The sequence below is a fragment of the Protopterus annectens genome, chromosome 3.part1 (assembly GCF_019279795.1).
Source record: "Protopterus annectens isolate FY-2018-M chromosome 3.part1, PAN1.0, whole genome shotgun sequence".
In the NCBI taxonomy this organism is placed as follows: domain Eukaryota; kingdom Metazoa; phylum Chordata; order Ceratodontiformes; family Protopteridae; genus Protopterus; species Protopterus annectens.
The window spans coordinates 1,699,727,217-1,699,748,789 of NC_056732.1; the positions used below are offsets into that span (position 1 = coordinate 1,699,727,217).

A 21,573-nucleotide genomic window follows, 5' to 3' on the forward strand; every position below is an offset into this window, starting at 1 on the left:
GAGTACATAGCTATTTTTTCTTCTCACCATACTAATCTGGGATGTTCTTCGGGTTTCACTGTTGCAGTCATTACATTTGGGTAATCTGCTGGCAGGTTGCCCTCAGTCGACCTGAATAACTAAAGTCTTGAGTCCTGCGTCGGTTGCGGTCTCCTCTTCCATGACGTCAGGTTGTCAGGGGTATAAAACATGCAGCCGACACCATTTTAATCGGTCGTTCTCGCCGCGCGGTGCCAGAAGCCGACTCTTGAAATTTTTGTTTTTGAGTTTCAGAACCGAAGTCTTCAAACTAAAGCTAAGTACCCCCATTGGGGAAACTTTTTCTTGCTCCTTACCGATGTCAGTAAAAGTTAATAATTGCATTACTTGTGAGAAGCAAATATCTCCTAAGGATTTTCATTTGTACTGTATTCCTTGACTAGGCCCTGATCACAACGTGCCTTCTTGTCAGTTTTGTGCTAAATTTAACCAACGCACTATTAAGCATCGGTATGTTTTTGCTTCTAAATATTTTGGTTCAAGATTTAACTACCCTGAAATGTCGTCTGTTAGCAATCCGACTACCGGAGTTCACAAAAAACGCAAGGAAAAAGACAGAGACAGACCGTCAAGGTCCAAAGCCGATGGCGAAGCTTCTCCTAAGCCAGTCGCCGGTACTCGGTGAGGCACTTTCGCAGCTCCTGATGCCCGCTACTTTTGAGTTGCAGGCCTCTACCGAGACCCATTCGGAGTCCGGTATGCCGCGAGATTCGCAAAGTATTGAACCCGCGGAAGTCTCTCCCTTGGATGGGTCCGGAGCCGCTGAGCAGGCACTGGCTTCTGAGGGTGTTTTCAGGCCTCAACATTTTTATATTAAACCGACGCCATCAACAAAAATAAGGTCAAAAACAACTTCTATGTCTAAAAAACTGACGCATGAGCCACGTGCTCAGGCCCCTATGTCTAAAAAACAAATGATCAAAATGGCTGAGGATTTAATTACCTTGATCAGGGGATCTGAAGTAGGAGATTCATTTGTCAGCAACCTGTGGGTATGGATCCAATATCGGATCCGAACCGGCATGGTTTATCCAGCTATGGATCCGAGCTCCTAGCTCCTCCCCTCACCCATAATGCCCTGCTCTCCCTAGATGACCTCAGATCTAGTTTGCCGCGTTCATGGTGACAGCTTGATCTTTGAGCTCCTACAGCTAAGTGGAAATTTACTTAATTACTAAGGGTTTTTTTTGATCTTTTAATAGTACCTTTGTGTGAAAGTTTTAGGTTTCCCACCCATTTAATATATTTTTTTAGTTAAATTACTAAACTTTTTGTAATTCCCTCCCCTCGCTGGTAGCGTAGTTGTGTGTGCATGGTCTTTGGGGTCTGTAGTGTGACTGGATAGTTAACTTGGTTAACTTATTAGTTTATTTTTTCTGTTCTGTTAAAAAAAAAAAAAAAAATGTCAGAAGCCCCAAAGGCTATTTTTTTCTCTAAGTGCTCCGAGTGTGGCCATAAGCTCTCCCCTGCTGATGGCCACACTCTGTGCGTTCGATGCCTTGGGGTTGAACACCTCACTTCTGGATGTTCAATCTGTGCAGGGTTCAACCCCAGGGCATTGAAGGAGCGGAGGTCAAAGCTGGTCTTGGCGGGACTTTTGCCCCCGGACTCGGCTTCGGCCTCCGCCCCGTTGGTAGTTACCGCTCCTGCGGTACCTGCCCTACCTGCTCCCGCTCTTCCTCCCGGGACTCAACCTCCCTCTACGGGTTCGGAGGACAGGGAAGCTAGGAAGAAGGACCGGAGAGAGAAGCACCATAAGCGGCGGGCCGAGTCCTCCGTCTCGGCCCCGCCGGCTAAGCAGGCTTCTCCTCCGGCCTCTCTAACTACTGGCTCTCCTCCTCCTCTGCTCCGGTCCCCGACCTTTTCACCAGGACCTGAGGAGGAAGAGACCCGACCTCCTTCGAGGCTATCGAGGCGGTATTCAAGGCCTACCTCGGTAGCCTCTTCGAGGTCGACTTATAGTCTTTCTGACGCCGATACCGGATGATGCGAAGGTTCATCCAGGCCCAGATGCAGATGGGAGTGCTCCTGCCTCCCCCCCCCCCCTGGGGGGGGAGCTCGTCCCCTTTTTTCAAGCCCATAGCTCCTTCTCCGACCCGCTACCTGGGTTCGGAGCGCTCGGAGCCGGGCAGCTTTGGAGCCGGGGGTGGGTCGGCTCTGATAGTACTGGCTACTTTGGATCCGACCCTGCCCTCGAGTGTGTCGGATCCGACCTCTCGGAGCCTTGGCCCGAGTTTCGGATCTGAGGGACTCAGTGTGCCTTCGGCGCCATCCGTGTCGGAGCGCACTGGTCCCTCAGATCCGAGGAGCTCGGCGCCGGCTCCGATCCACTCCTCGGATCCGAGGGGGAGCCGACTGTCGGATCCTTTGGTCGAGGCCAGCTCCCCTTCGGCTTTTGATGTAGTGGAGTGGGCTCTGTTGAGGGCTTCCGGACCCCCAGCACTTGCTTCGGCTCCGTCACGCACTCCATCTGCTCTGAGTCAGGCTTCCATCGCCCGGCCACTGGGACAGCCCGTTTCAATGCCCCAAGCAGTTCCTGTGGAGGAGGCACCTCGCAAGCACACGTGTAAAAGGAGGCTCATAGACTCCCCCGAGTCTCTAACTGAAGACACGGACTTGGAGGAAGGGGAAGGCTACCCAAGATCACCCCCCGAGGATGTCTCCTTTGGAGACATCATGGAAATGCTTCGTATAAGAGGTGGGTGGTCTGCCCCAAAGTCTTCTTCGGACGAGTCCGTGTTCTTGGAGGCATTCGAAGCGGGCCCGTCTACCTCTTGGGTGTCCCCTCCTGCCGACCCCCTGGTGGACCTTATTACCACCAGGGCGTGGAAGGAACCGGACACCTTGGAGCCAATCCCCAAAAGACCTGACAGGATTCTCAGCCCCCCTGCTGACCGTGCCCACTGGAGTAAGGGTACTCCGGTAGATGCCATGTTGACGGCAGCAGCCACCAAGAGGGAACTCGCCCAGGAGAGTCCCTCAGTCCATCCTCCGAGCAAGGAGTCTCGGATGATGGACCGCTTGGGGAAGCGAATGTTTAGTTCAGCGACCTTCTCAGTGAGGGCGCTCAACTATCTGGCACATGTTATTAGGATGCAGCGCGATCTTATTAAAGAATACGCTGCATCCCCTCCCAGAGTCCATGTCAGAGGAGGACAAACTGTTGCACTCCACCCGTATGGCCACTCTTCGGTCTGTTACAAATACCTCTGTGCGGTTGCTTTCCCACGCTACTGAGGGAGCCGCTAGAGCTGTAGGAGTAGGCCTAGTCACGAGACGCCAGGCCTGGCTGTGCCATTGCGATTTTACGGAGCCCTTCAAGGCGTCTTTCGCGAATGCCCCCTTTGATGGTTCTGCCCTTTTTGGCAAGACGGTTCGCGACACCTTGGTCCAGAGCGAGAAGGACGGGAAGACGCTGTCTGCCGTCGGAGTCCGCTTCTCTGTGCCCCAGAGGTCCTACTCTAGGAACCAAAAGGGCCAGAAGAAGAAGATGTGGTTCCGGAAGTCGCAGCAATCCCAACCTGCTCCGGACAACCAGTCCTTCCGTGGCAGAGGAGGACAGGGCGGACACCGCCCCAGGGGCAGAGGGGCTCCCAGGAATTTCGGGTCCAGAGAACCTTTCTCTGAGCAGCCCGCGCAGCAACCCTGAGGGGTTGCCTGACTGCTCCACTCTGGAGGCAGTCGGGGGTCGTTTTTCGGAGCACCTAGCGGCATGGGAGTCCATAACAGACCGCTGGGTCCTCCGTATTATATCCAGAGGATACAAAATCCCCTTTCTCCACATCCCGAAACCAAAATCCCTCCCCGACGTTCCACCCGATCAGAGGGAGGCCGCTTCAGCAGAAATTGGCTATCTGCTGAGGAAGAGCCATCCAGCCCGTCCCCCCAGACAGATCGGATCAGGGTTCTACTCCAGGTTCTTTTTAGTGCCAAAAAAGACGGGGGACCTAAGACACATTTTAGATCTGTCCCTATTAGACCTGGCAGTTCCCAAGGAGAAGTTCCGGATGGTCACCTTACAATCTATCCTCCCCCTTCTGGGAGAGAATCACTGGATGTGCTCCATAGACCTCAAGGATGCGTACTACCACATACTAATGGACAGACGGTCCAGGAGTTTTCTTCGCTTCCGGCTGGGAGCCAGTCACTACCAGTTCAGGGTCCTTCCCTTTGGTCTCACCACAGCCCCCAGGGTGTTCACCAAAGTATTAGCAGTGGTTGCGGCCCACCTGAGGCTTCAGGGGGTGCAGGTCTTTCCATACCTGGACGACAGGCTTCTCACCGCCCCAACAAGGCATCTACTATCTTTGGCAAGGGACTTCAGCTAACTCCCTGGCTAGGTATCACAATAAACGTAGCAAAGTCCAACCTGGCCCCTACTCAGCTGATAGAGTTCATAGGTGCCAGGTTAGACACAAGGAAGTTAAGAGCCTTCCTCACAACCGACAGAATTCGGAATCTACGACTTCAGGTGCGGGCCATCCTCCACTCCAGCTCAGTTTCGGCGGAATTGGTCCTGAGGGCACTAGGGTCCATGGTGGCAGCGATTTCTCTTCTCCCGCTCGCCCGCCTGAACATGCGGGTACTTCAGTGGACACTTCAAGTGCAATGGTCTTGCCTTTCTCTTCCCCTGCATCACCCCATTGCAGTCAGCAAGGCTTGCAAGCTGTCTCTTTTGTGGTGGCTCCATTCAAAGGATCTCCAAGGAGGCCGCCCCTTTTGTGCATCTCCCCCCTTGCCACAGTGACCACAGACGCGTCTCGCCTCGGGTGGGGGGGAGCATTTTGCGGGACGGACGGTCCAAGGCATGTGGAACGACTCGGAGACCTCCCTGCATATCAATGTTCTGGAGATGAGGGCCGTGCTGTTGGCGTTGCAAGCACTGCAGGCCTTTCTTCCCCTGGGAACAATTGCGATTCAATCAGGCAACATGTCAGTGGTCTGGTACATCAACAAACAGGGGAGAACCAGGTCTTACCCTTTGTCGGGAAGCCATGAGAGTGTGGGAATGGGCGATCTCCACCAACTGCTTTCTCATCGCAATGCATATTCCGGGTCGGTCCAACATCCTTGCGGACAAGCTGTCGCACCATTCTCTCCCCGTACGAGTGGTCTCTCAATACTCAAGTAGCGAAACGTATCTTCGCACGGTGGGGAACTCCTTGTTGCGATCTCTTTGCTTCTCCCGTAAACACCAAGTGCGACAGTTTTTTCGCTCTAATCCCCCCACCAGGGGATTCCCCAAGGGACGCTCTGGTGCATGCTTGGCCTCCCGGTCTTCTGTACGCATACCCCCCTCTACCTCTGATGCTCCAGGTTATTCAGAAAGCCTCTCGGTTGGGGTGCAGAATGATCCTCATAGCCCCATTCTGGCCTCGGCAGATCTGGTTCCCTTACCTAAGGTCTCACTCAGTGAATCCACTTTGGATTCTAGATCCCATCCCGGATCTGATAACACACCCATCGAACCTAACCATCTCCGAACCTGGACAACCTGAAGCTGACTGCTTGGCTGCTCCAGTTCCACTCCTAATCAGGACTCCCGGTATTTCATCTCCTGTTTAGGCTATCCTGGTAGCGGCGCATAAACCCTCTACCAGAAAAACTTACCGCAGTAAATGGAAGCGAGTCTCCATTTGGGCGGAGCGGCATGGTCTAGATCCCTTCACGGTACCTCTTCCCGTGGTCCTAGATTTCCTTACCACTCTTTTTAATGATGGCGCCAGTAGTTCCACGGTCAAAGTTCAGCTAGTGGCCATTTCTCATTATCATGTTGGTCATGACTCTGGTCCTCTTATGTCTGCCAAGTTATGTAAAATCTTCCTAAAAGGCACCTTTCTGCTTAGACCCCCTGTCAAACAGGCGGTTCCACCATGGGATCTTTCCTTGGTTCTTCAGGCCTTGACCACTCCCCCCTTTGAGCCTGCGGCCACTGTAGATCTAAAATTCTTATCTCTTAAGACTGCATTTTTAGTAGCCATTACTTCAGCCAAAAGAGTTTCGGAACTTCAAGCCCTTTCCATAAAGCCGCCTTACTTGATCTTCCATCCGGACCGTGTGTACCTCAGGATCGATCCCTCTTTTCTTCCTAAGGTAGCTTCGGATGCAAACATTAATCAGTCCATCAACCTCCCCATTTTCTTTCCTAATTATCAGAACAAAGGCGAGTACAAGCTGCATTCATTGGATGTTCACAGGCAGCTTCGTTTTTATCTTAACAGGACAGCTGGTCACAGGCAATCCGATCAGTTGTTCATTTCCTTTGCCATATTCAATCTGGGTAAACCAATTTCCAAAGTCTCCTTGCCACGATGGATTTCCCAGTGTATTCTATTAGCTTACCAAGCTTCTGGGAGGCCTGCACCAGATGGAGTTCATGCTCATTCAACCCGGTCTGTTTCTACCTCAGCAGCCTTTAAGGCTAGGATACCTCTGGATGACATTTGTTCAGCGGCCACTTGGGCTTCATCTCATACCTTTATTTCTCATTACAAGCTGGATATCACGTCTAGAGGTAGAGCATCCTTTGGCTCCGCGGTGCTCTGGAATATCCTTCCATGATGGCCGCCCAAGATTCAGGTAGCTGGGGACTCTGTCCCACAGGTTGCTGACAAATGAATCTCCTACTTCAGATTTAGACGTTATGTACTTACCATAACGTTCCATCTGAGTAGGTGTATTCATTTGTCTGCAACCATCCCGCCCTCCTATCCCCCTGGCCTTGTCAGTTCCTGCATAGAATGTGTTACCCTTGATTAGGGTATTTGATACAGGGCAAACTCGATCTGAGGTCATCTAGGGAGAGCAGGGCATTATGGGTGAGGGGAGGAGCTAGGAGCTCGGATCCATAGCTGGATAAACCATGCCGGTTCGGATCCGATATCGGATCCATACCCACAGGTTGCAGACAAATGAATACACCTACTCAGATGGAACGTTATGGTAAGTACATAACTTCTAATTCCACCCCCACCCTGCTAAGAGGCCTAGGCAAAGCACTGATTATGAATCTTCAGATCAGGTTTCCATTTCTTCTGATTCCTCTTCTGATCAGAAATGTTCTATTTCACCTTATGAGGATTATGATGCAGAGGAATCCATCCCATCTGCATCTCCTCCTGAGGATTAGTCTTTTGGAGAGACTTTGCATACTTTAAGGGAACATTTTCACTGGGAGAGTCAGGACTTCTCTGAATCAAAAAAGAGGCTTAGGGATTTCCTTCTCCTTCCTCAGCATAGGCCTTTGGCAATACTTCCTGTATTAGACATTGTTGATGTGTTCTCAGAATCAAGCATGGCTCCTAATTCCCTGCCTCCAGCTCCTAGTAAGCCAGGCAGATATTAGAGTTCTTGACACCCACAAGTTTCTTTTCAAAAATCCTACTGCTGATCCTGAGACTATTTCTCAGGGTTCCAATGGTGTTAAGGCTTCTACAGCCAAAAATCCTACCCCTTCTGATAGAGATTCCAGGGCGCTGGATAGATGGGGTAAGAAGGTTTATACTGCTGCAACCTTGGCAATCAGGGCTTTAAACTGCCAGTTTCATATGCTTAATTATCAACAGCATGTTATGGGCTTACTGAAACAGAAAATTATGTTGATTTCTGATTGTGGAAAATAGAGTTACAGGATTTATTGCATTCAGCAGAACAGGTTGGAAAGCATACTTTGCAATGTGGTTTTGATTCCTTGGAAGTCTCTTGCAGGACCGCTGTAACTAGATCTGTGATGAGAAGGCATGCCTGACTCAAGGCGCAAAATCTGCCTGATCATGTTAAAGCTAAATTGTTGGATGCCCCTTTACAGCATGATAGTCTGTTGGGTAATAAGGTAGAAGAGGTTTTAAAGAAAATGGAAGACAAAGCTAAATCTATGCAAACTGTAAAGGATTTCTTGCAAATGCAGCCACCCAGGTTCAGTAGGCACTGGCCTACTAAGAATTGGTCCTTTCCTGTGTCCAACAGAGCCACTCTGGGCAAACCCAGGTGCTCAAAAGGCTCCAGATATCAATCACAGAGATCTTACAGGTCAAAGCAATGGGGTGCCTCCACCTCCAAATCTGGAGGTAACAAAGCACAACCCTACAGTAAGCAGTCTCAATGACTTTCCTGTATCATCTCCAAGCACTTATCTTTTGGCAATCCCCTTGGGGGGAAAACTAGCACTTTATGCTCAAAAATTGGCAATTAATGGGTATTAAACATAGTATTCCAGGGGTACAGATTTCATTTCCATACCTTGCCACTTCTAAATGGATGGCCAGATCTGCCACAAAACCAGTGGGCAGAGGCCCAGAAACAAGTCATGTCCCTCATGGATATGGGGGCTATTCAGCCGGTACCAGAAAAGGAAAAGGGACAAGGATTTTATTCAAGACTTTTCCTGGTACCCAGAAAAGACAAATCATAGCGTCCAATACTGGACTTATCAATTCTGAACACGTTCCTGGACATTCTAAAATTCAAAATGCTGACTTTACAACAGCTACTGCCCATGCTAGGCAAGAATGCCTGGTTAGTAACTCTAGACTTAAGAGGCATACCTGCATATCCCAATAAGGGAATCTTGCAGAAGATACCTCCGCTTCAATGCATTTCTTTTTTTGCATTACCAATTCTCTGCACTGCCCTTTGGCTTATCTACTGCACACAAGGTCTTTACAAAGTGCCTGGCACCAGTAATTGCATTCTGCAGACAAACATTCAAATTTATCCTTAACTGTACGATTGTGTCATTCAGACAGAGGACAAGGACACCCTTCTTCAACATCTGGCATTTGTAAAAAGGCTTCTAGCATGCCTAGGGTACAACTGCCCAGATGGCTTACCTCACACCAGACAAACAAATGCAATTGACAACATACTTCAAACAAATGCCAACAAAAACCCAGTTATCTGCAAGACAAATTCTGCAGGCTTTGGGGTTCATGGCATCCTGCATTCTACTAATTCCATATGCGAGACTGCATTGAGGAAACTTCAGTGGTACCTAAAAAGTTTATGGAGTCAACATTGTCACAGCCTGGAAACAGATTCCTCTCATTCCCTGCCTACAACAGGAGTTTCTTTTGTGGGCAGAGACATGTCACCAAAACAAGGGACTGTCATTCACTCTACCCCCTGCCACCCAAACCCTAACTACAGACGCATCAGACTGTGCTTGGGGGGCCCACCTGGCAGGGAGATGCATTCAGGGCAAATGGAGCCCAAACCAAGTGCATCTACATATCAACCAAAAGGAAATGCTATCTGTTAAGAATGCTCTGACAGCTTTCAAGGACTTGCTTCACCCAGGACAACTACTGATAAAGACGGACAACACCACAGTTATGCGGTACATAATCAAGCGGGGGGGGGGGGTTACCCATTCCTACCCCTTTTACAGACTAGCCATGGCCTTGTGGAACATAGCCTTGACTTACCAAATACATCTTCAAGCTCAGTTCCTGCCAGGAAAGTAAAATACTCTGGCAGATGACATAAGCAGAAATCTTATGGACACTCACAAATGGAAACTGGATCCACAAATCTTCAGCATGTTAACACAGAAATGAGGAAGCCCAGACATAGATCTATTTGCCTCTCCCCAAAACTATCAGTTGAACAAATTCTGCACAAGAACTCTTCACAAAAAAGCATGGAAAGTGGATGCTCTATCCTTCAGCTGGAAAAACCTATTAGTCTATGCCTTTCCCCCTCTGCCTCTACTCTCCAAGGTCTTAATAAAAGTCATACAGGAAAAAACAAAAATGATTCTAATTGCTTCAGACTGGCCTCGCCAACACTGGTACCCGCTTCTAAGGAATATGTCACACCTTCCTCCATGCTACTTGCTTAAACACCTCATCTATTGTCTCAGCAGAACTATCAAATTCTGCACACTCTGCTCCAAACTCTGAATCTTGCAGCATGGCTAATCAACTAATCATTCAAACCATATCTCTCAGCAAGCCTGTGACGGATCTCATTTTGGAGGCTAGAAGGCCTAGTACTAAAAAATCTTATGCTGATAAATGGAAGGGATTCAAGGAATAGACACAGCAAAGCCCATTATTCCTCAGATTTTACAGTACGTAACTAATATGCTTGACAAGGGCCTATCTTTTTCTTCAATAAAAGTCCATGCCTCTGCCATCTCGGCTCATTACAGCACAGAGCCTCCCCTCTTCTCTCATCCACTGCTAAAACAGTATCTCAGAGGGGCCAAAAATTTAAGGCCTCCCAGGAGAGCGCCAACTCCTGCATGGGACCTCAGTTTTGTGCTGGAAAAACTCACCTTGCCTCCTTTTGAACCAGCAACTACTGTGGATATAACATTTCTTTCTTGGAAGACTGCGTTTCTTTTGGCAGTCACTTCAGCTAGAAGGGTTTCAGAACTACAGGCTCTCATGGCAGTGGAGCCTTTCATTATTTTTTTATCCGGACAGGGTGACCCTCAGGACCAATCCTTTTATGCCTAAGGTGGTATCCAGTGTGGCTCTTAACCAGACCATTCACCTGCCAACTTTTTTCTGAAATCTGCAGAACAAGGGGGAGCAGATATTGCATTCATTGGATGTACACAGATAACTAAGATTCTACTTAAACAGGACAAAAATCTTAGTCTGAGCAACTACTGGTAGCATTTGCTGCAGGATCAGAGGGGAAGGCTATATCCAAGCTGACTATTTCTAAGTGGATAAGCCATTGCATTAGTTTCTGCTACTTGCAGCATGGTAAACCTGTGCCCAAGAAGATCAGATCCCATTCCACTAGGGCTGCCTCTACTTCAGCAGCTTTTCTCAGAGGGGACCCTACCAGAGACATTCTAGAAACTGCTGCTTGGAGCTCAGTTCATACGTTCACAAAGCAAAATCATTTACCTCTCTTCTCCAAATCTAGGGCAGGCTTTGCCACTGCAGTTCTGCAGGGCCTTATAGCTGCTCCTAATGCTGTTTAGTTCCATCCTCCCTTCCATAGCTTTGGGATTCTACCCAAATGTAATGACTGCAACAGTGAAACACGAAGAACATTGTACAGTTGTGTACACTTACCATAAATGTAGATGTTACAGTCCGGGTTACCCACCCGCCAGCCTCCTTTCTATACCTTTTCCTTCCTTCGCTATACTCAAACGCCTTTGTGGTGTATTTGCTTTTAGTTGAAGGTAAATCTTATGTTTCTAAGGTGCATTTATATATTTACAGTTTATATATATATTTTTGTTCCCCATTTGGGGGGCACCTGACATCTGAGGCAAGAAAAACTGATTAAAATGGCGTCGGCTGCATGTTTTATACACCTGATGACCTGACGTCATGGAAGAGTTGACAGCAACCGAAGCAGGACCCAAGACTTTGTTAATCAGGCCGACTGAGGGCAACCTGCCAGCAGATTACCCAAATGTAAAGACTGCAACAGTGAATACACTCGAACATCTACATTTATGGTAAGTGTACACAACTGTACTTTTCTAGGTAAATGTTCAAAAATTCTTTGTCCCTGTCACACGTGACTGTTTCTGGGGAGCTTGCCTTCTGGACACATCTGAGCAAAAGGTTGTATTACTCAGGAAAAAGTGCATTTTAACCTGGAAAGTTTCCAGACCATCTCCTATTGGTCTCTGACTTTGGCAAGAGAATGTCTTTGGATCATAGGGTTCATGGCTTATGTGATTCTCTTGATTCCTTTTGCCAAGTTGCACATATGAAAAATTCAGTGGCTTTTAAAAACACACGAGCTCAACATTCTTATCCTCTGGAACTTCAAATTCCAATTTTAGGTCTTCCCTTTTTCCCCTCCTGTCCCATTTCAGTATGTAACATATGCCTCGGATTTTGCTTGTGGAGCAGTTTCTGTGCGTGTAATCTGTAGCACTCTTCAGACAGACTGAAGCACATAAATGTTAAAGATATGTAAGCTTTGATCCATGACACAAAACAGAACAAATCAACTTAGAACTTTGAAGATATAATATCATGTTTCCTGCCTACCAGTGATTTCGTATTACGTTTATGTGGATTTATTTGGTCATCCTTGGAGCACTCCTGTACTTGTTTCTTGCTTCCTTGTTTATTTTTTCAAGTTTTGGGAGCATTTATACATTGGTCACTATCGTTGGATTTTTATTAAGAAAATTATTTGTTTGATCTGGACGCAGGATCTGCATTGCCTAGACATAGTAAGGCCTTAAGTTTAATGCTGTTGACTGCTAAAAAAGCAATTGCTAGAAAAATGGAAATCAAATCTTAACTGTCTTTGAAGTATTAAATATTATAAAAGAGATATGAGAACTGGAAGAGGTATCTTAAGAAAAGGGAAAGCGCAAATAGAAATTTGTGGAAATTGTGTTAACTATGCATACAGAATAATGTTCATGAGAAGGAGAAAAGGCAGGAATTCAGCAATTTATGTGCTGTTGGACTGATGATAGTAACAAAGAAAAGATATGTGGTATATCATGTATGTAAATGAAAAAAGTTAATGTTTGTTTTTGTTTCTGTTAATGTATATTTGCCTGTTTCTATTAATGTATATTTGCCTATGTCCAGTCATAAATAATTGGAATATTCTATAAAGGGTACCACATTAGCTGTAAAATACTTTTTCATATGCTTGTTAGTCTTCGTAATCTGCTATGTTAGGTTTGCCTTTATGTACTCTTAGTCACTGTCAGTTCTATTCTGGACTTGCTATATATTTTTTTTTTTGCACTTTGTGACAAGAATTTATTATTGCTAGCTTTAACTGTAAACTGTCTTTATTTTATTATAGATATGGAATTTTGGTCGATCCTATACAAGTAGTTTCACTTTTTCTGAAGGATCCTTATAGCTGGCCATCTTTGTGCCTTGTAATTGGTGAGTCTTGAAGGGATGAAATTACTTGTTTGCATGTGTGGAGACCAGCAGTGTATGTATCTTTATACACTGAAGACCATCTGATCTAAGGAGTGTATTTTGAGAGTAGCTGTCCTGTTTATCACAAGCACACTAAAATAATTTAAATGCTTTATGAATCACATGGTCAAAGTGATGAAAATATTGTAATGAAGCAAATGAAATGGTCATTGAACTTTGTGCTTATATGCCTGTTTCTGCAGTTATAGCTTCTTAACTTGCTGCAAAGTTTACTTGAAGGTGATGCTTCATATCGGCCTCCAAAACAACCAGCAGCCCCTGTTTTGGACTTAAAATGTTTTGTTGAAAATCAAGCTGTACCTCTTAATTCTGTCACTGCATAAGATATTAATGCATTTACTGCACAATGCTTTAGTAGCAGTCATTTTAGACAGGATTCTTGAGTTAAAACACTGAGAAGTAGGGAGGCATTTCCAGTTTTATAATGCAGTTTTTATGAAAGAATCTGGTAACTGTTTTTCCTAAGCAGACAAAAAAGAAAATAATTTTGCCATCTCTGTTTATACCTAGATGACCTGTATGTCACAGCATGAGACGCTGACTCATGAGCTAATCAGCTGTCTGCTACTTTTTTAAATGAAAACAGGGTTGCCTAGTTATTAAACAGACATAATTAAATGTTTTTCTCCTTAGCCTCACATTAACTAATCGCATTACCTTTTAAGTAAAATTCAAGAGAGAAATCTGATTGGGCAAAATATGACCCGATCAACAAGATGGTAGGCAGTATCGGATCTGCTCCTAAATACTTGAGTGGTTGTTACTTTGCCATTCATTCAAATGTTCTGTTATAACTATGAACTGGATGTGCAAGTAACTGTTTGAATATGTTTTGCATTATCTGTCATACAGCTATAGGCCATTCACCCATAAGTGGGAATTGAAAAGTGCATTGCTTAGTACTGTACTAGTCCTGTTATAACGAATAATGTGATGAACATAGTACAGTTGTATAAGTATGTTTATTGTAACAGCATGTTTGATTAATGGGATCATTCCTTCAGGATAAGCTGACACCACACCTCTGCTGTTACACATGATCTGGGTCTGATGGCAGTTTGTATATAGATGATGTTCATCGTGCATACAGCTGCAGTCATAACAGATGGGTTCTCCTGCCGTCAGGCGGGTCTTCGGTCGGCCGAATTCCAAAGTCTAGGTCCGGCGTCGGTTGTCGTCGCCTCTTCCCTGACGTCAGTGTGACAGGGGTATAAAAGAACCAGCCGACGACATTTTCTTCAGTCTTTCTTGCTGCGCGGTGCCCGAAGCAGAAGCAGTTCGCAAGTGCCGGTCGGCCAGCTCCTGAGATTACGAAAAATTTGGAACCGAAGTCTTCTTAAAAGCTAAGTACCCCGTTGGGGAAACTTTTTCTTACCTCAGACCGATGTCAGACTAAGTTAATAATTGTATTTCTTGTGGGAAGCAAATACCGCATAAGGATTTCCATTCCCTCTGTATACCTTGTTTAGGCCCAGACCACGACGTCTCGGTCTGTCGCTTTTGTGCTACTTTCAACAAACGCACTATTAAACGTCGGGCGGAGTTCGCCCAGCATTATTTTGGGAAAGCATTTAACTATACTATGTCGTCGGATATCATAAACAAGTTTTCAAAAAGACAGCAAGTCTTGAAAATAATCCGGTGTCTGCCAATAAGCGGAACAATGCCAATAGACGCCTCTTTGGTTTAAAAAAGAGTTTTAATCCACATAACGCCCCTTAAATAACACACAATAATCCCATTGACAACGTACATCCACGAACAAAAAAACGGACAAGAACAACACGCTAAAGCAGTTTAGCGCTTTCAACCAATGAGCTGGTCTTCTTCAGAACTGCAGATAGAAGCATTCATGGCAAATAAATAAACTTTTTGGCGCCAAGAAAGTGTATCGTATCTTAAAGACACATAACTATAAAATAAAATGAAATAAAATAGAATATGATGGAATAATATAAACATATAAGGTACATGTCTAAAATTCATAACTTGATTTACATACAGAAATCTTGTAAACAATTATTGCACCGCCACTAGACTCATGAAAATCATGTGTAAACAGTATAACCAATAAAAATATTACTAAAATCTGCACCTTGCATGTAATAAATAAGTGAATAAACATATTGACTAATCCAACAGTGGATATACTAGTTGGATTAGTGACTAATATAGATGTAAACTCTCAAAATATGTACACAAAAGTGTATGAGTGTGAAAAAATACTAAAATGGAATAGAATATAAAATAAAAAACAAAATAAAAAACAAAAATGTATGCAAAGGTAAACGAAGAATAAAAATATGTATACCTAAAACTAATCTGAATATTATAAAAAAATGAAATGTAAAATATAAAATAAATGAATAAATGAATAAACTATAAACTCTATAAACATAATGAACATATGTAAATACAGGACTTGACTACAAGAAAATCTAAAATTACCATATTGATATCTCTAATATCCCCTAATACATTCCTAAACTAGTATATCAGATGGATAAAATACTAATCATAAGTGCGTTCTATATAAGGAGGCTTTTAATTGATATACAGTCTCCGACTCCAGTTTTGTCTAAAAAACGCAAAGACAAGGACCGACACTCGAGGCCCGCGGCCTCTACCGACACCACGCCAAAGCCAACTACACATGGTCCGGTTCTCAGCGAGGCGCCTACGCAGCCCCTGATTACCGACAATACATCTTTGGTGGTGTCTCCTGTACCCGAGGTCGCAGGCTCCTCTGCCCACACCCTGACTACAGATACTGAAGCCACGCTTGGTGTTGAAACACAGAATGTGGATAGGTCCACCTCCACTCAAGGTGTCTTAAGACCTTCCTCTTCTTTCTCCATCAAGGCTTTCACCAAGTCTAAAGCTACCATGCACCCTAAGAGACCAGCTACGCAGGGCCCATCTCCAGGCCCCATGCCTAAGAAACAGATGCTTAAAATGGCTGAGGATTTAATTACTCTAATCAGAGGTTCTCAGCCACCTTCGGACAAAAGATCCAGAGTGGAGGAAGATTCCCCCTCCTCTGATCAGGGCTCCATTATTTCAGAGCACTCTGATTATCAGGAACAGTCTTACTCCCCTTTTGAAGACTCTGATGCAGAGGAATCTATTTTTTCTGTCCCCCCCCCGAGGATTACTCATTTGGTGAAACTCTGCATACCTTAAGGGAACACTTTCACTGGGAAGGCCAGGATTATTCAGATTTCAAGAAAAGGCTCAGGGAATTTCTTTTGTTACCCCAGCACAAGCCTCTGGCTATACCTCCTGTCCTGGACATCCTAGATGATGTTTACTCGGAGGCCTGCCTTAACCCGGACTCTCTTCCTCCAGCTCCAGTTAAGCCTGATAGGTACTACAGGGTTCCTGACTCACACCAATTTTTATACAAAAGCCATGCTGCTGACCTAGAAACCATCTCACAGGGGCCCAAGGGAGTGAAGGCCTCCATTGCCAAAAACCCATTGCCTTCCGAGAGAGATTCCAGAGCCTTAGAAAGGTAGGGAAAAAAGGTATATACCTTGGCTACCTTATCCATGTGGGCCTTAAACTGTCAGTTTCATATGCTAAAATACCAACAGTTTCTGTTATCTCAATTGAAAAGTAAAATGTCACAACCTGAACAACCAGACATGAAGGAGTTGCAGGATTTGATGCATAGTGCAGAACAAGTGGGTAAACATACCTTACAATGTGGTTTTGATGCTCTAGAGGCCTCATGTAGAGCTGCTGTTACAGGCTCAGTCATACGTAGGCATGCCTGGCTCAAGGAACAAGCCTTGCCTGATCATGTCAAAGCAAAATTACTAGACGCCTCTCTGCAAAAGGATGTACTATTTGGGGCAAATGCTGAGGAAGTATTACGGAAAATGGAGGAAAAGGCTAAATCAATGCAAACTGTGAAAGAATTTCTGCAGGTTCAACCCCCACGTTTTAGTAGAAATTGGCCTTCCAAAAACTGGTCCTTTCCTGCCACAGACAGACCCCAAAGAGGTAGATACAGGCACCCGAGGGGCAGAGGACAAACACAAGGCTCGTACAGAGGCAGACAATGGCAAGCTCCTACACAAAGAGGTGGTGAGGACAGCTCGCAATCTTTCAGAAAGCAAAACCAATGACTTTCCCCTTTGCATGCCAACCAGGTCTCAAATGGCAGCCCCCTTAGGAGGAAAACTGGCACTATTCTCAAAAAATTGGCATATTGTCACAAAGGACAAATGGATCCTAAACATTATAAACAGAGGCTACAAATTCCATTTTCATACCCTTCCAAAAATGAAAGGCATGCCAAACCTGCCACTCAATCAAAGGGCAGAGGCACAAAAGCAAATTTCAGGTCTTATAAACATGAAAGCTATTCAAGAGGTACCTGCACACGAACAAGGTCAAGGTTTTTATTCCAGGCTATTTCTGGTGCCAAGGAAGGGAAAAGATTGGAGACCTATTTTGGATCTTTCCGTCCTAAACACATTCCTACTCGTACCAAAATTCAAGATGCTCACTCTACAGCAACTTCTTCCCATGCTGGGCAAGGAGTCTTGGCTGGTAACATTGGACCTCAAGGAGGCATACCTGCATGTCCCAATCAGACAAAATTGCAGAAGATACCTCAGATTTCTTGCAGGTTCAATCCATTATCAATTCTCTGCATTGCCCTTTGGTTTATCTACTGTGCCCACAGTATTCACAAAATGCCTGGCATCAGTAATTGCCTACTGCAGACTTCAAGTTATACAAATATACCCGTATTTGGACGACTGCCTGATCCAAGCGGACAGCAAGCACATTCTTCTGAAATATCTGGCTTATGTAATAATGTTATTAAACTCTCTAGGATACACAGTCAACAAAGAGAAGTCAAGACTAATACCCTCTCGGAAGATAATTTTCCTGGGTGCCAATTTGGACACAAACACCCAGATGGCCTACCCTCACGCCAGAGAAGCAGGGGCAACTAATTCAATATTTCAGAACACTGGCAAATTGCACCAGACTGACTGCAAGGAAAATCCTGCAGGTTCTGGGATTCATGGCATCTTGCATCTTACTAATCCCATGTGCAAAGCTGCATATGAGAAAACTACAATGGTACCAAAAAAACACATGGTCTCAACACAGCCACAGCCACAGTTTGGAAACAGTAATACCACTAATTCCATGTCTGCAAAAGGAATTTCTGTGGTGGGCTCAAGCATGCCAAACAAACACAGGTCTTCCATCCAGCAAGCCTCAAGCAAATCAAGTCATCACAACAGACGCCTCGGACTACGCCTGGGGGGCGCACATGACAGACCGGTGCATTCAGGGCAAATGGACCCAAAAAGAAAAGCACCTTCACATCAAGCAAAAAGAAATGCTAGCAGTGATAAATGCTATTATAGCTTTCAAGGACCTTCTACAACCAGGCCAGCTATTGATAAGAACAGACAACACCACAGTTATGTGGTACATAAACAAGCAGGGAGGAACACATTCTTATCCCCTATGCAGACTGGCCATGTCACTTTGGAACATGGCCATGGACTTACAAATGGAACTACAAGCACAGTACTTGCCAGGCAAGGAAAATACGCTGGCAGACAACCTAAGCAGGAATATGACAGATCCACACGAATGGAAGTTGCATCCAAAAGTTTTTACAGAAATAATCCAAGAATGGGGAAGGCCAGACATAGATCTCTTTGCCTCCCACAAAAATCATCAATTGACAAAATTCTGCTCAAGGATCTTCCATCCAAAGGCCTGGAGAGTGGACGCTCTCTCTTTCAGTTGGACATCAGTGACAGTTTATGCCTTCCCACCTCTTCCTCTGCTGCCCAAAGTCCTATTGAAGACCAGAGCAGACAGACCAAAGATGATACTCATTGCTCCAGACTGGCCAAGGCAACACTGGTACCCACTCCTGAGGAGCCTGACGCATTCCCCACCATGGACCCTGCCTCTAATGCCCCTTCTTCTGACTCAGCACAGCTTCAAAACTCTTCACAGTCAGCTGAAAACACTCAATCTAGCCGCATGGAAGATTCCTTAGCATCGCAGCAGGCCCTGCTCTCCAAGGAGGTGCAGGATGTCATTTTGGAGGCCAGAAGGTCATCAACTAGAAACGCTTACTCTGCAAAATGGAAACGTTTTTGTGTTTGGAATGAGAAAAAGGGCCAGAATCCTGGAAAACTGAATTTACCTCAAATACTACAATATTTGGCTGAACTGCTAAGCAGTGGACTTTCGTTCTCCTCCATCAAAATCCATGCCTCAGTCATTTCTGCAGAATACAACACTGATCCACCTTTATTCTCTCACCCTCTATTAAGACAGTTCCTCAGAGGGGCTAAGAATTTAAGACCTCCAAGAAAACAACCAATACCTGCTTGGGATCTTAATTTCATTCTGGAAAAACTGACTTTGCCTCCTTTTGAGCCAGCTGCCTCATCAGATTTACAATATTTGTCCTGGAAAACAGCTGTCCTTCTGGCTATCACTTCAGCTCGTAGAGTTTCAGAACTACAGGCCCTTATGGCTGTCCAGCCTTTTATCATCTTCCATCAGGACAGAGTTTCATTACGTACCAACCTGTCCTTTATGCCTAAAGTGGTATCCAGGGTAGCTTTAAATCAGGCCATACATTTACCTACTTTTTATCCTAATCCTCAAAACAAAGGGGAGAGATTACTGCATTCCTTGGACATCCACAGACAACTGCGTTATTATTTGGACAGAACAAAACCTTTCAGAAAATCAGAACCGCTTTTTGTGGCCTATGCGGTAGGAGCTCAAGGAAAGTCAATATCCAAACAGACAATCTCAAAATGGATAGCCCACTGCATACGCTTTTGCTATTCCTTTCATGGCAAAACTGTACCTACAGGCATTAGAACTCATTCGACCAGGGCCACAGCCACCTCTGCAGCCTTTCTCAGAGGAGTTCCTACCAAGGATATTTTAGAAGCAGCCACTTGGAGTTCTGTGCATACCTTCTCCAAGCACTACAACCTACCATTATACTCCAAATCTAGAGCAGGCTTTGCCACTGCAGTCTTGCAGGGCATTTTGGCTCCTCCTAGCTCCACCTAGTGCCTACCACCCCTTTCTTAGCTTTGGGATTCTACCCATCTGTTATGACTGCAGCTGTATGCACGATGAACATAGTACAGTTTTGTACCGACCATAAATATAGATGTTCGAGTGCTAATACAGCTGCAGTCCAGGTTTCCCTCCCTCCTTCCCCTCTAGGGGTCTTCTTTTATGGTGTATTTGCTTGCAACTACTGGTCTTTGATTATATTGCATTGCATTATTACATCATTTTATGTATTGCCTTCTTTCTGGGGGCACCTGACATCTGGGGCAAGAAAAACTGAAGAAAATGGCGTCGGCTGGTTCTTTTATACCCCTGTCACACTGACGTCAGGGAAGAGGCGATGACAACCGACGCCGGACCTAGACTTTGGAATTCGGCCGACCGAGGACCCGCCTGACGGCAGGAGAACCCATCTGTTATGATTGCAGCTGTATTAGCACTCGAACATCTACATTTATGGTAGGTACAAAACTGTTCTTTCTTCATGTTTCACTGTTGCAGTCATCACATTTTGGTTATCTGCCTGCAGGTAGCCCTCAGCCAGCCTGAATACCAGAGTCTTCGGATTTCTGAATCGGATGCTGTCACTTCTTTTTTGACATCAGGTAGTCAGGGGTATAAAACATCCAGTCAATGCCATTACATCAGTCTTTCTTGCCATGCGGTGCCCGAAGCTGAAGCAGTTCGCAAGTGCCGGTCGGCCAACTCCTGAAATTTTCGTTTTCAAGTTTAAGACCTGAAGTCTTCAAAAAAGCTAAGTACCCCATTGGGGATCCCTTTTCGTGCTCTAACCGATGTCAGTAAAAGTTAACAATTGTCTTAACTGTGGAAAGCAAATACCTCATAGAGATTTTCATTCTTACTGCATCCCCTGCTTAGCCCAGACCACGACATCCCCCGTTGTCGGTTTTGTGCCTTATTCAATGCCCAAACTATTCGTCGTCAGGCTATTTTTGCAGCTAATTAATTTCGTACTCGTCCTGTGTACTCCGAAATGGCTACATCAAGCCTTCCGACTACCGATCTTCCGAAAAAATGTAAGGATAAAAAGAGATGGCATAGATCCAAAAATGCCGACAATGCTTCCGTTAAGCTAGTCACCAGTCTGCCGGTACTCAGTGAGGTGCTTTCGCAGCCCCTGATACCTGCTACTTCTGATTCTCAGGCCTCTACTGAGACCCATTCGGAGTCCAGTATGCTGCGAGATGCTTCTTCGACTGTGGAACCTGCGGATGTCTCTACCTTGGATGGGTCTGGAGCCACTGTGCAGGCACCAGCTTCTGAAGGTGTATTCAGGCCTATAGACAATCATAGTAAACCGATGCCATCATTTTCACCCAGGCCTAAAACTCTCACCATGCCTAGAAAACCGACGACCAAACTGCAGGCTCAGGCCCATATGCCTCAAAAACAAATGATTAAAATGGTTGAAGACCTTATTACCTTAATTAGGGGAAGCCAGCCTTCCCCCTCTAAGAGACCTAGAACTAATTTTCATTCTGATTCTTCTGATCAGGAATCTGATATTTCTGCTCCTTCTGAT

General features: G+C 45.4%; 1 protein-coding gene across 1 annotated transcript in view; it reads left to right on the forward strand.

Annotated features, from left to right (window-relative positions):
- DGAT1 (diacylglycerol O-acyltransferase 1) overlaps nucleotides 1–21,573 on the forward strand; it is a gene marked incomplete in the record, with an annotated part of 1,335,127 nt that overhangs the window by 478,199 nt on the left and 835,355 nt on the right. The window contains 1 exon segment of the mRNA XM_044067713.1: nucleotides 12,793–12,878. Within this exon segment, the coding sequence (XP_043923648.1) occupies nucleotides 12,793–12,878 (86 nt within the window).